The following is a 14,902-nucleotide window of genomic DNA, read 5'->3' as shown; positions in this document are numbered from 1 at the left end:
AAATTCATAATGGTTTGAGATATTATAATTCCTCAACCTTCCAAGGTAAATACCATAAATATGTGGTCATTTTATTTGTAGGGGAAATTACATCTTATTTAAATGTTTACTTATTTGGGGGGTGTTTTCTGAATAAATATTTGTTGAATAATTTGCCACCACAATTAATAGTGATGCTATGAAAAGTTATTGGAGTTTTCTTTTTTGCTGTGTCCTTTGCCGGTTTTGGAATCAAGGTGATGCTGGCTTCAAAGAATGATTTGGGGAGGATTCTCTCCTTCACTATGTTATGGAGTAAATTCTGAAGTATAGGTACCAGCTCTTCTTTGTAGTTCTGGTGAAATTTGGTTGTTAATCCATGTGGTCCTGGATTTTTTTTGTTATTGTTTTTGTTAGAAGATTTTTTCTTTTATTACTGCTTCAGTTTTTTTTACTTGTTATTGATCTGTTCAGGAGTTCTATTTTTTTCCTGATGGAGTCTTGGGAGGTTGTGTGTTTCCAGGGATATTTTTCCATTTCTGCAATGTTTTTGAGCTTGTGTGCATAGAGATTTTTTAAGTTTTCATAGACAATATTTTGTATTTCAGTGGTATTACTTGTACTATCTCTTTTTTCATTTCTGATTGAGTTTATTTGGGTCTTTTCTATTCCTGTTAAATCTGGCAAGAGATCTATCAGTTATATTTATATTTTCAAAGAACCATTTTTTGTTTCATTGATTCTTTGCTTTTATCCCCATTTCCTTTAGTTCTGCTCTGACCTTACTTATTTTCTCTGGTGACTTTGGGTTTGTTTTGCTCTTTCTTCTCCAGTTCCTTGAGAAATGTCATTAGATTGCTGATTTGAGATCCTTCTGTCTTTTTGGTGTAGGGTGTTAAGGCTATTAATTTTCCTCTTAGGGACTGCTTTTGCTGAATCCCATAGATTTTGATAGCTTGTGTCCTTTTTGTCAATAAGTTTCCATTTTGATTTCATTATTGACCTAATAGTCATTAAGCAGCAACGTGTTTAATTTCCAGACATTGTATGGAATTGAGTGGTTCTCTGTAAGTTGATTTCTAGTTTTATTCCACTGTGATCTGAGAAGATACATAGTATAAATTCTGTTTATTTTTTTTTAATTTATTGAGACATGTTTTGTGGACTAGTTCGTAATCAACTGTGGAGAATATTCCCCATGTACTGATGAGAAGAATTCATATTTAGAACTGTTTTAAGTGAAATGTTCTAAACATCTCTTAGGCTTATTTGTTCTAGAGTTTCATTTAATTTCAGTGTTTCTTTATTTATTTTCTGTTTGGATGATCTGTCTAGTTTAGTCAGTGGAGTGTTGAAGTCCCCAGCATTATGATGCTGCTGTTGTCCCATTGGAAATGGCTTTTATTAAAAAGTTTAAAAACAATAGCTGTTGGCATGGATGCAGATAAAAAAAAAATGCGCACATACTTTTGGTGGGACTGCAAATTAGTGCAACCTCTATAGGAAACAGTATGGAGATTTCTCAAAGAACTAAAAGTGGACCTGTCATTTGATCTAGCAATTCCACTACTTTGTGTTTACCCAAAGGAAAAGAAGTTATCAAAAAGAAACCTGCATACAAATGTTTACTGCAGCACAATTCACCATTGCAAAAATGTGAAATTAACTCAAGTATCCACAAAAATGCTTATCAATTCATGGATGGATTAATAAAATGAGGCATATATGTGAAATAGAATACTATGCAGCAAGGGAAAAGGATGGATTAAGGCTTTTTGCCACAATTTAAATGGATTGGGAGATCATTATCCTAAGTTAAATGCCTAAGGAATGGAGAAACAAACACCACAAGTACACACTATTAAATTGGAACTAACTGATGAGGGCACATGTTCACAGAAGTAAGTAAAACTCACTGGAAATCAAGCACAGGGGAAACTAAAGGAGAGAGGAGGCAAAAACATGCCTAACTAAAATGAACACTATCTGGATGATGGGCACACTCAGTACTCTGAATGGATCATAACAGAATCTATATACATGCAATCCATAATATTATGAAATTTAAAAAGTTATTGGAATAATTCCTTATACTACATAATCATATAGATATGTCCATTTCATATATGTAATTGAATTATTTTCAAGGCTGTTAATAATTTTTAAAAAAATCAATGTCTTTTTTTTTTTTTTTTTTTACAAAATGAGCTCTTTTGTGGTTATGTGACTAAGGCATTTTATTAAATTTTATAATGATTCAATGCTTTGTAACTCAATCTTGACATTAATTATTCATTATTGGTAATATATTTTAAAGAATCTTAGGTATATATATATTTTTTTTTTGGAGGGGGGCAGAGGGTGAGGAAAGAGTCTCACTATGTTGCCCTGGGTAGAGTGCCATGGTGTCACAGCTCAAAGCAACCTCAAACTCTTGGGCTTAAGCGATTCTCTTGCCTGGGCTTAAGTGATTCTCTTGCCTCAGCCTTCCAAGTAGTTGGGACTACAGGCACCGCTACAATGCCCAGCTATTTTTTGGTTGCAGTTGTCCTTGTTGTTTAGCAGGCCGAGGCAGGGCTTGAACCCACCAGCCTTGGGGTATGTGGCCAGTGTCCTACTCACTGAGCTATGGGCACTGAGCCCATAGGAATATTTTGGCCATTTTTATTTCAGTCAAAGAAAGTAAAGTAGTAATAGCATAATGATGTTTATTGCTAAAATTTGCATCACAGCATAAAATAGTGTAGTAGTTAAACAATAGTTGTGTATTTTTTATTTGTTTTAAGGTATAAATATAACCAAAATAATATTTTTATGTATTGAAGTATCTGATATGGTAGAAGATCATTTTCTATTATATTTTGAGAGAGCATCTGAAATATTTTGATCCTCAAATGTTATAGAGAATTGGTGGTACAAATTTTGCATAAGAATTTCAGATGTCTCCAAAGGGTAACAGTAGAAATGTCATGGGTGGCGCCTGTGGCTCAGTGAGTAGGGTGCCAGCCCCATATGCTGAGGGTGGTGGGTTCAAACCTGGCCCTGGCCAAAATGCAATCAAATAAATAAATAAAAATAAATTTTTAAAAAAAGAAATGTCATGTATTTTTTCCTATTTCAAATGCATTGAAATGTCTTCCTGTTGCTCTAGGCTAGCTTGTAAATGCCAATGGAAGCAACAGGAATATGGTCACTGAAATAAACAGAAGTCAAGAGGCTCAGAATACTGGACAATCATGCAACCATCATAGGCATCTAACCTGCTCTAGCTTTCCTATAAATAACTTGCATCTGAAGGTGAGAGTGTCCAAGTTGACCTAAGACATGTAATATAAAAACTGTGGTCAATTTGGACTAAAAGTATTTTTCATTGACATCTTTTACATTTGAAGAACATCTGACCCACCTAATTTTTTTTTTTTTCATTTCGAAGGTAGAGATAAGAGCAATATCAGAGAAACAGAAAGGCAATCCAAGCAGAGAATTTCTTTGATAAAATTGGTGGCTCATTAAATTTCACAACCAGCAGCTGGAAAAGCCTTCGGCATCAAGAGAAAAACATAAAATGTCAGAAATGGGAATCCTTAAGAGAGAGAGAGAGGGCTGGGCTTCCTGCTTACCCAAGCTGGTGAAAGCTTCAATCTTATCTTTTTCTTACATGTAATTCAGATACTGTAAAACCCATCCATTTAAAGTATAAGTCAATGAGTTTTAGTACATTCATAGAGTTATTCGTTCACCACCACAATCAATTTTAGAACATTTCCAGCACATATCCATTAGCAGTCATTTCCGATTCTCTCCCATCACTCTCTGCAAGCACGAGTCTACTGTTGGCCTCTGTAGATTTGCTTTTATGGACATTTCATACATGGAATCATACAATATGCCCTCTTCTATGACTGACTTATTCACTTAGCATAATGTTGTCAAGGTTCATCCATACCATTGTATCTTTCAGTACTTCATTCTCTTATATTGATGAATAAAATCTCATTATATAGATATGCAACATTTGGTTATTAATTCATCTGCAGATGGATATTGAGTCATTTCCACTTTTTGACATTATTTAGCATTCCTTTATAAACACTTTTGTTCCAGTTATTATGTAGATGTATGTCTTTACTTTTATTGAGTAGATATGAGCAGAAATGCTGAGTTATGTGGTAATTCTAGGTTTAAAATTCGAAGAAAATGCCACACAGCTGTGCGAAGCATACATTTTACATTCCCACCAGAAAGATATGAGGATTATGATATATCTACATTCTTTTACAGCCTTTGTTTTTCTTTAATGCTATTCTAATGAGCATGAAATGATGTCTGTTTATAGTTTTAATTTGCATTTTCCAAATAATTAGTTATCATTAGCACATTTCAATGTCTTTATTGGCCACTCAGATATCTTTTTAGAATAAATATATATTTAATTCTTTTGCCTGTTTTCATGAGGGTATTTCTCTTTTTATTTTTGAGGTGTAATAGTTCTTTGTGTACTCTTGATACACATTATCGATACGTCATTATTATTTTAAAACATTTTCCCTCAGTGTGTGGATTGTCTTGGACTTTAATGACAGTGACCCTTGGAACATTTTTGAAAAAAATTGATGAAGTCCAATAGTCCAAGTTGTCAGTCTTTTTATTAATCATGCATACATTTTGTACCCTACTTAAAGAAAATTGCCTAACCCATACAATGAAGACCTAGTTCTATATTTTAAGTCTATGATGTACTTAGAGTTCATTTTTGAGAATTATGTGAGATAGAGATCCAACTTCATTCTTTTGCATGTTGTCCTAGCTTCATTCATTGAAAAGAAAATTCATTCCTGATTTTTTATCTTGATTCCTTTTTAGAAAATTGAATATAAATGATAGAGTTATTTACAGCTTTTGAAGTCTATTCCAGCAATCTGTATGTCCATTCTTATCTCGGTACTACACAGTCTCACTTAAAGTTTCTCTTTTAAAAGATTTGGGGTTTCTTTAATGGTTATTATTATTTTTTTTTTTGTAGAGACAGAGTCTCACTTTACTGCCCTTGGTAGAGTGCCGTGGCGTCACACAGCTCACAGCAACCTCCAGCTCTTGGGCTTACGCGATGCTCTTGCCTCAGCCTCCCGAGCAGCTGGGACTATAGTAATGGTTATTATTAATAGTAGCTAATTTATGATTTTGACATCTTGATGGGGAAAATTGAAAATAACTAAGCCTTTCCATTTTTTAAATAGAAGTTTATTCATCTATGAAATGTAAAAATCTGGGAAATAACTGTGCTTGTCTAAGGTCTTCTGCAGATTATTAACACATGGTTGCAAAATCCTAGTTGATGTAAAATTGCAGATGTTCCTCAGAAGGCAATTTGGCTCCCACATGGAGCTTTTGATTTGGTAGTATGTACCACGTGTTCCTGAGAGTGAACCAGTGGCTTGCTTACCTATCAATATTTTCACTTTATAATAATGATCTAGGTTTCCACTTTCATTATTTCATAAAGTAAAGTCACTCATAATCACACAGAAAATATCAGAGAGGAAGGAGGCGTAGTTCCTTATCTACTAGTCACATGTGACACAGAACAGAGCCTTACCCTTGAGGAGGGGAAACAAAAGCTCTCCCTGGAGATCTACATGCCTTCTTTTCCTGCCATTCTTTCAATATTATGATAAACATTGTCTCAGGTGTGTTCAGGGGAGGTAAGTCCAATGATGTTCATCTAGACCTAAAAATGGTTTACTACAGGCATGCATTTCTTTTTTAATTTTACCTTTTTAGAATATACCCACAGTAATCAGAAAGTAAAATATGGACTTTAGAGGCATCTTCAATGTATTCACAACAGACCTTGCCTACAAAATTCCCTTTGAATAAACAGTTTGATGCTAACTTATCTTTTATAGAAATGTCATCGTCATTATGAGTAGCTGACAACTTTAAAAAGGATCTAAGTAATCCTAGGCTGTGCCTTGAAATGAAATGTTTCCACCTCAGTGGCTTTTACCTGGTAAAAATGTTAAAAATAAACAGTCTTTTGGGTAAGATTTCTGGGTTCAGAATTATCCTCCTAGCTCTCATTAATATTCAAAGAAGAAAAAAGTAAAACAAAACTACAAACAGCTGAAAGCCTATGATTAGAAGACTGTTTTCTTTCGAGCAGTATGTTGTTTAAGTTTTTTAAAAAGGAAAACAGTCAAATTAGAAATAATTTTTCACTTACGTTTCCGAAAGATTAAAAACTCCCTGAGGATCTCCATTCTCAATGGCGTATCTTACTGGGTCCCCCTCTCGGTCACTTGCCTTCAGAGAGAAAACATAATTCAATTATCAAGTAATTGATAAGGCTTTTTATTCTGGACAAAGTAATAGAGAAGCCTGAAAGTGATAACATACTCTATTCTCGATAGTTTTGAGGAATAAAGCACATATTAATGACAAGATGAAAAATACAAAATGTTGTATCTGATCCCACCACTTCTGAATGTGCACATACTGATAAAGAAATGCAGTAATGATTTTCCAAGGTTTACTCATTTAATTAATTAATTTTCTTTAATTTAATTTATTTAACCTTTATCTGAGTCTGTCTCTATAATTGAAACAAATAGGTCAAGCTCTAGACAGATGTTTACAGGGTCAAAAAAAAAGTTAATGAATTTTTTTTCAAGCATATCCAAGTAATTATTCAAGGCAGTAAAACTTTCTGGTAAAGAATATTGAATCTAGATCCAGAAAGCCAGAGTTCAAAATCAGACCCCATTTCCACTGTAACAATTCAAATGTTAGAAAATGCTGAGAGGTTTAATTGAAATAATGTATATCAAGGCACACAAACTAATATCTACTACAATTTTTCAGTAAATCTTTATCTTTTTTCGTTGTGGTTGGTAGTTATTTTTCCCTCCCTCACCTATGTCAAAGAAGACAAAACCGACAGCTTCTGAGTTTGAATTCTGGATTGCTCTTGTCCAAAATAAAGATATATGCCCTCCTTGGTGGCCCTAGAGTCTGGGGTTTGACATCCAAAAACATCCAATAATTTCTTTTTCCAACTAGAGACATTAAACCATTTTGTGAGAGACAAGGATAAAGAAAGAAACCTGGATGTTATATAAAGAACGTGAGAGAAAGCCGCCTTTCCGTGACTGTGGAAGGTTGGGTCAATAGTATTTGTAGGTTACAGGTCTAGCAGAAACATCAGTTTCCCCCCTACCAGGAACTTCCCTGGATTTGGCATGATCTAAAACAGGATATTTGAATGGGTTCCTTTCAGTTATTAGACACTAACTGTTGCAGTTATGAGAGCCTGGTTGTGAAATTTCACGTCAAGACAGGCCAGGGGGTGCTACTTCTAATGAGAGATCAGATGGCTTTGACACAGATTATACAGCCCTGGTCATGAAACGTCTTTCTAAGCCACCTCAGTGGATTGATGGCTAGATGCCTTTACAGGAATACATAAATCTAAGAGTGGAGGGGCTACCCAATGTAATAATTCAGTTGGTAATAAACTACAGAATATTACTATGTGCCACGTTCTGTAAAAAAATGTTTTGCAGGGTTAAACTGTGAAATACTTCCCTTGCATGGCTGCTAGGACACCACATTCTGCTTTTAATCTCCATATTCCTAACTACATTTTCTCATTTTCCTTTGCTGATTCTCCTCATGCATAGATTTATTTTATACCGGATTGTTCTAAAGGTTGGTCCTTGAACTTCTCTGACTTTGTCATGTATAATAGAGCAGCTTTAAATTAAATACTATGCATGTGCTGAAGACTCTCACAGCTCTAGATGGGCCCTCTCCTCTGAATTTCAGACATATACCTTTCTTGAATCTCCAATTTGATGGATAATAATCCTCCCATGTAAAAGTGTTCAAATCCCCACATCTTGATCTCTCCCCTACCCTGGCCTACTTCAAAAAAGAAATATAAATAACAATGTGTTGTTTTCACTGCCCCATCATCTCAGTAAATAGCCACAACTCCGTCCTCCCTCTTTCTCAGGCCTCATTCCATGACTTTGCTCATTCTCAGGCTCCAATGCCACCCAGCAGCAAACGCCACTGGATCAAAGATATTCACGGTATCTGGATGCGTCTGAGTTCCTCCCTGATATCAGCTTCCTCATGAATTATAGTAAAAGCCATTTTACTCACCATCCTGCTTCTTCCTTTGTGTTCTTATTACTGTCCACTTTTAATTAAACAAACAAAATGGCTTCCCCCCCCCCAAGACTAAAGCTTTATCTCTTTGGGGTAAAGTCTAATACATTTTCTCACCTCGGCCCACACATAGATACCCACACTAAGACAAGATGAAATAAAACCAGTAAATTACAATGGGGAAAACGTTATTAAAACATTTCTATTTAAGTAAAAAATCTAAAATTTTAAATTTCGTTAAGTTAATCATAAACCAAAAGTAGAGAATGAGAAACAAAAGAATTTGTAAAAATACACACAACAGGTTGATAGTAGATGCTTAACATTTCACCTTGTTTTCTGTTCTTTGCTTAACAAGAATTAGCAAAGAATTTAAAGTAAAACTACAAATAGTGATACTCAGCTTTCTTTTTGAAGAAACACAGAATTACACTGAATCTAGAGACCACATTTTATCACTAGAAAGACTTACGCCAACCTTTTTCTGTTTTGCTCTTTCAGTCAGCAATTTTCCCTGTGGTATGCTTAGATATTATTAAGTTATTTTCATGTCTTCATTGGTAGGGGTGGTTGTTTTTATTTTTTTCTTGGGAGACAATTTATAATCTTTTGTTTTCATGAAAGTCAGAAGAAACACATTCTAAAACTAGATAGCTTTGTGAAAACAATTTTAAACCCAACTTTAAAACCCAGATTAATGTTAGATCATCTAATGCAGTGGTTCTCAACCTTCTTAATGCCATGACGCTTTAATACAGTTCCTCATGTTGTGGTGACCCCCCAACCACAAAATTATTTTCATTGGTTGGAGGTTACCACAACATGAGGAACTATATTGAATGGCATAGTATTTAGGAAGAATTCATAATTTTTTCAGTCAAAAAAGCAAGGGGGAATGGTGCTCTATCAGAGTTTTGAAAGCTATCCATCACATGTGTGAGCACCTGTATAAACATTTTTCTCTATTTGCCAAAGGCAAGATATACTGCCTAAATGGAATAAACAAAAATATCAACTGAAACATTGACTCTTCAAGAATTAGGATTGATTACATGTGAATATGTGGTCTAAATATGTTCCTACTATCATTTTTAAACATTTTTCTACGTATGAGTCTAACCAATTATCTCAAAATACCTGCACAGTTTCTGTCAGGAAGAATGTTAAAATTTTCTACATTTTATATCTTTTTTAAGTCTCATAGTAAGTTTAATGCTAAATAAGATTTCATTTATATTACTATTTTTGCCACCATCCAATAATAGTGCTCTGTAATTTACTTAATTGAAACATACATTTTTTTTTTAATCTAGAGCTAATAGAAACTGTTTCTTCTTGAGATGGGAGAATGGAATATTGTTCAGTATTTTCCATAATGTGACAGATAAAAATTATTCCTCATCAGTGCAAAACTATTTTCCAATGTTTTTATTTTTCATATAGTAAGTCAAATCCGATTTCCTTCTTCAAGGTCTGAGATAGCAGTTATGGTTTGGCTGTTTAGTATAGGGTTTACTGAGGAGGTTCTGGAGCCAGCCACCTGGGTCCCAGACCTAGCTATATTCTTACCTCTCAGGTAAAGTACCTAAGGACATAATAAAGATAATAAAAATAACAACATATACAGTATTAATAATTCAATACATGTTTATCGAACATTTACACTGTATTCAGTATTGGGCTTCAAGCAGTGAACAGCACAAACAAAAAATCTGCCTTTAAATAGTCTATTGTAATAGTGGAAAAAGAATAAGCAAAATAATAAAACTATACTGTTTTCAGATCCTTATAAGTGTTAAAACATATGAAATCATTGAAGAAGAGCTCCTAAAGAGGGCCATGGGAGGATGTGCACTTATCTTGTAGTAATCAGGATAGTCTTACTGAAAATAGGAAACTTTGGCAAAAACTTGTAAAAGGGGAAAGAATGAGTCTTGTGTGGAAGAACATTTCCGACAGAGGCCACAGCAAGTGAAAGGGCCATGCAGTGGTAACACGCCAAGGGAGTTTGAGGAACAGAAGAGGGTGGCCTGGCCAGAGGCAAGCCAGTGTCAGCCTAGCTACTCAGCTTTGTTTGGTCCTCCTCATAAAATATTCACCCAGGCCGATTTCTTCAAGAGTTTTCCCTGCACTTTCTTCAAATATTTTTATAGTTTCATGTCTTAAGTTTAAATCTTTTATCCAGTGAGAGTCTATCTCAGTTAATGGTGAAAGGTGTGGGTCCAGTTTCAATCTTCTACAGGTTGCCAGCCAGTTCACCCAGCACCATTTGTTAAATAGGGAATCTTTTCCCCACTGAATGTTTTTAATTGGCTTGTCAAAGATCAAATAACGGTAAGTAGCTGGATCCATCTCTTGGTTCTCTATTCTGTTCCAGACATCTACTTCTCTGTTTTTGTGCTAGTACCATGCACAATAGTACTAGTCTCAGGTCTGATAGCGTGATTTATCGTATAGTCTCAGGTCTGATAGCGTAATCACGAATCCTGCTTTGTTTTTATTGCTCAGTAATGTTTTGGCTATTCGAGGTTTTTTCTGATTCCATATAAAACGAAGTATTATTTTTTCAAGATTAAAGTATGACAATGGAGCTTTAATAGCTTCTGCACAGCCAAGAACATAGTGAGTAAAGGAAGCAGACAGCCCTCAGAATGGGAGAAAATATTTGCAGGTTATACCTCTGATAAAGGTCTAATAACCAGAATCCACAGAGAACTCAAACGTATTAACAAGAAAAGAACACGTGACCCCATCTCAGGGTGGGCAAGGGACTTGAAGAGAAACTTCTCTAAAGAAGACAGACGCACAATCTACAAAGACATGAAAAAAAGCTCATCATCCTTAATCATCAGAGAAATGCAAATCAAAACTACTCTGATATATCACCTAACCCCAGTAAGAGTAGCCCACATAACAAAATCCCAAAACCAGAAATGTTGGCGTGGATGTGGAGGAGAGGGCACACTTCTACACTGCTGGTGGGAATGCCCACTAATACGTTCCTTCTGGAAGGATGTTTGGAGAATACTTAGAGACCTAAAAATAGACCTACCATTCGATCCTATAATTCCTTTACTAGGTTTATACCCAGAAAACCAAAAGTCACAATATAACAAAGACATCTGTACCAGAATGTTTATTGCAGCCCAATTCGTAATTGCTAAGTCATGGAAGAAGCCCAAGTGCCCATCGACCCACGAATGTGCTAGCAAATTGTGGTACATGTATACCATGGAATACTATGCAGCCTTAAAGAAAGATGGAGACTTTACCTCTTTCATGTTTACATGGATGGAGCTGGAACATATTCTTCTTAGCAAAGTATCTCAGGAATGGAAGAAAAAGTATCCAATGTACTCAGCCCTACTATGAAGCTAAATTATAGTTTTCACATGAAGACTATAACCCAACTATAGCACAAGACTATGGGGAAAGGGCCAAGGAAGGGGAAGGGAGGGGGGAGGTTTTGGTGGAGGGAGGGTAATGGGTGGGGCCACATCTATGGTGCATCTTAGAATGGGTACAGATGATTGCACTAATGTAAACAGCTATGATTTAACAATTAAAAAAAAAAAAGAAAAAAAAAACAACCTCAGGTTAAATGGCTGAATGATGCTTATCTTGAGTAGCTAACAAGTAATATGCTTTGGCCATTGGTTTGGTAACACATGTTTAACAACCCAATCAAGATTAAAGCAAGTCTTTCCTCTACTGTTTTCTTGAAGGACAAGTAATACCTTTAAAAGTCAAAGCAATTACTCTTTCTTCTTCACTTAACCAGATTACTTACAGCAACTGAATTTGAATTCTTGATTTTTCAGAACCAATAGGGAAAGAGAAGTATTTATCCAAGGAAGCAATATTCTCAGAGACTGGAAATGAAAATTTTCAAAGGAAAACAAATCTTCCCTAACCTAATATCCTGTTCATGTTAAAGATGAACACAGCTGTCAAATACCATCTGGTAGAGTGCACTTTATGTGCGTGGAGTGATTCTACACATTTCACAGGACATTAAGACAAAGTACATGCCCTGAGGGATTCTAAAATAGATAAAAATCAACAGATTTAGATGATCTTTTCTTTTCTTACTTAGGCAAACAAGTTCTGATTTATGTTATTAAACTACTTGAGAATAAGAACTGAAGTTTAGTACAGGAGTGTTTCCAAAAAAGGTGTGTGTGTCCTCCTGGTGTTAAATTTTTGGCCATTTAACCAAATGTCACTATTACATCTCTGAATATACTTAAAAATAAATTACATAAATTTATGTACACATCCAACTTATGTCAAGTAGTATTGTTTTGTCATTCATAATTGTGATTTAAACTTTTTAAATATATTTAAGTAAAAAGTTTGTTCAGTATCTATAACAATATAAAGTAAATATGTGAAGTATAATATGCAGCTATAACACATCGGAAACTAGAAAATGTGGCTAAATCTAAACTGACAAAATAAAAACATGCCCTCAAACACAAGGATGGTGCAAAATGAAAGGTGCAAAGGACTTAAGTCTTCAAACATCTCTTTTTCTTTCAATATTGGTATTGATTAATATTCATTTGTACAGGAGGCCAAATGAAAAAATGCTTTACACTAGGAAGGCAGAGCAGAATCCCCGGTGGTTGTGCTGAAAATACATAGTTTAAAAATGAACATCTATTTACTTGCCCAATCCAGAGAAATTGTCTATGAATTGAGAAAGATTTAATGGAAAAAAATATGTATTTGGTTAGATTTAGGGTAAAATCTATGATGGTCTAGTCTCAAAAAATCTTTTGTTATACAAAATTTGGAATTAATTCATTCTAAAATGGGCCTACAATTCTAATTTTTTTCCAGGGCACAAGTGGAAATAAAAAAAAATTTGTTCTAAGAACAAATGAAAATATGCAAAAAATCCTTTAACGTAATGATGAGCTACCATTCGTTCCCTTGTATTAGGGACTTTACATATCCTATTTCATTTAATCATTGAAATTATCTTACCTGGTGAATTTATGAACCCTGTGTTATAGGTGATAAAATCTTAAACTTAAAAAGTTAAAGAATTTGCCAACATTCTCAAACTACTACTCATAGAAGCATAAGTCAAATACCGTGCCCTCTGAAACTCATTTGCTGTCACTAACAAAGAATCCTGTGCCCTAAACTTCTCTCAATGTTCCCTTCATCGTGTTGGTTTAACCAAAACCAAGCTCTCTGCGAGAACGCTAATGGCCCATATCCCTTTTAATTGGTGAGCCTCCCAATAGCGTCCTTATTCCTCATTATTGCTTCCAGAGTATTCTTCTGGAAATCCTCCACTTTTGACTCTTAGACAATACATAATCCTCAACTGGATCAATTACATACTTTCTTAAAATCTCATTCATTCCACACCATCACTCCTCTTGTTATTTGCTCATTTTCAATCTCTCTCATTGTCTGGTATTGCCAACTTGGTCCAATATTAACTTTTTAAATAAAACTTAAATGCTCAAGACTTCAAGTGTATATTTCTAGCACATACCTCTTCCACAAACTTTTTCTTTGAAAAATAACTTTAAAAAAGTTACTTCATTCTCTTTTTGCCATTAAAAAACAGATTTAAGGGGTGCAATTTAAATTCTGTACACGTATGTATTGTACAGTAGTGGACTCTGGGCTGTTGGTTTACCCAGACCCAAAAGTGTACATTGTACCCTAGGAAAATTTTCCTCCCTCAATCCCTCCCACTTCTCCGGACTTCAATTCAGCGGCCTACTCCACAGCTCCAATTAGGTGTCGTCTTAGTCAGTTAAGACAGCAACATGACAGAATTCTACTTCTCATGGTTCTGGAAGTTGGGAATTCAAACTCGTGGCCCTGGCAGGTCCCATTTTTGGTTATGGTACATTTCTTGGATTTGCAGAAAGCTGTCTTAACTTCATATACCTACATAGTAGAGAGCAGAGGTTCTGATTTCTTCATTCCCCTTAAGGCTACTAAAGCTATTGACGGAGATTTCATCCTCCTGCCCTGAGGGCTTCTCAAAAGTCCTATCTCCAAACACCACATGTTTGGGATTTAGTCTTCAACATACGAATTTTGGGGAAACTTAAGCATTTAGTCTATAGCTGATGTAAAAAGGGATTTCAGATATAATATGAATCCAAATTACTCTTCCTCTGGCTGTTTCTTTTTTTTTTTTTTATTTTGGCTAATGAAATTCAATCTTTCTAGTTTCTTGGGCTATAACTTGATGCTAATAGTCATTCTTCTATCTTCTCTTCTGTGTCCAGTGCATTAACAAGATATGTAGTTTCCACCTACAAATATAGCCAGATGGAAACGAGTTCTGATCATTTCCAGAAAGATCACTCTGGGCTTAAAGTGGACCACTAATATCATTTCTCACATATTTCCTCCATAGACTATTTTCAATGTTGAGTTCAGAATTATCCTTTTAAAATTTAAATGTGCTCATGTCACTGCTGTACTCAAATTCTTCCTATGGTACCTGATTCACTTCAGAGAAATTTTATCCATCCCTCCCCTATTACCAATGACTTCATTTCTACTAGTTTTCCCTTTCTCCTACTTTACTTTATAAAGAAGAGAATCTTTGTTTGTTTGTTTTTTCCCACACACCAGGCATGCCTGAATTCTTGGGTTTTATTCCTGCACCTGAAATACCTTTCCCTGGACACCACCATGGCTCAGCCTCTCACCCTCCCCAACTCTCTGCTCTATCTAATGCTGCTTTCGCTGAGAAACCATCTCTGAT

At 35.1% G+C, this 14,902-nt stretch overlaps 1 protein-coding gene across 1 annotated transcript in view; it reads right to left on the bottom strand.

Moving 5' to 3' along the window:
• Positions 1-14,902, bottom strand: part of LOC128581091 (protocadherin-15-like) — a 724,065-nt gene that overhangs the window by 221,979 nt on the left and 487,184 nt on the right. Inside the window, exon 17 of the mRNA XM_053583500.1 lies at positions 6,203-6,282. Coding sequence (XP_053439475.1) covers positions 6,203-6,282 — 80 coding nt within the window. The remainder of the gene's footprint in view (positions 1-6,202; positions 6,283-14,902) is intronic.

This window comes from Nycticebus coucang, chromosome 3 (genome assembly GCF_027406575.1).
Source record: "Nycticebus coucang isolate mNycCou1 chromosome 3, mNycCou1.pri, whole genome shotgun sequence".
Classification (NCBI taxonomy): domain Eukaryota; kingdom Metazoa; phylum Chordata; class Mammalia; order Primates; family Lorisidae; genus Nycticebus; species Nycticebus coucang.
This window is presented reverse-complemented; position numbering and strand designations above follow the sequence as displayed.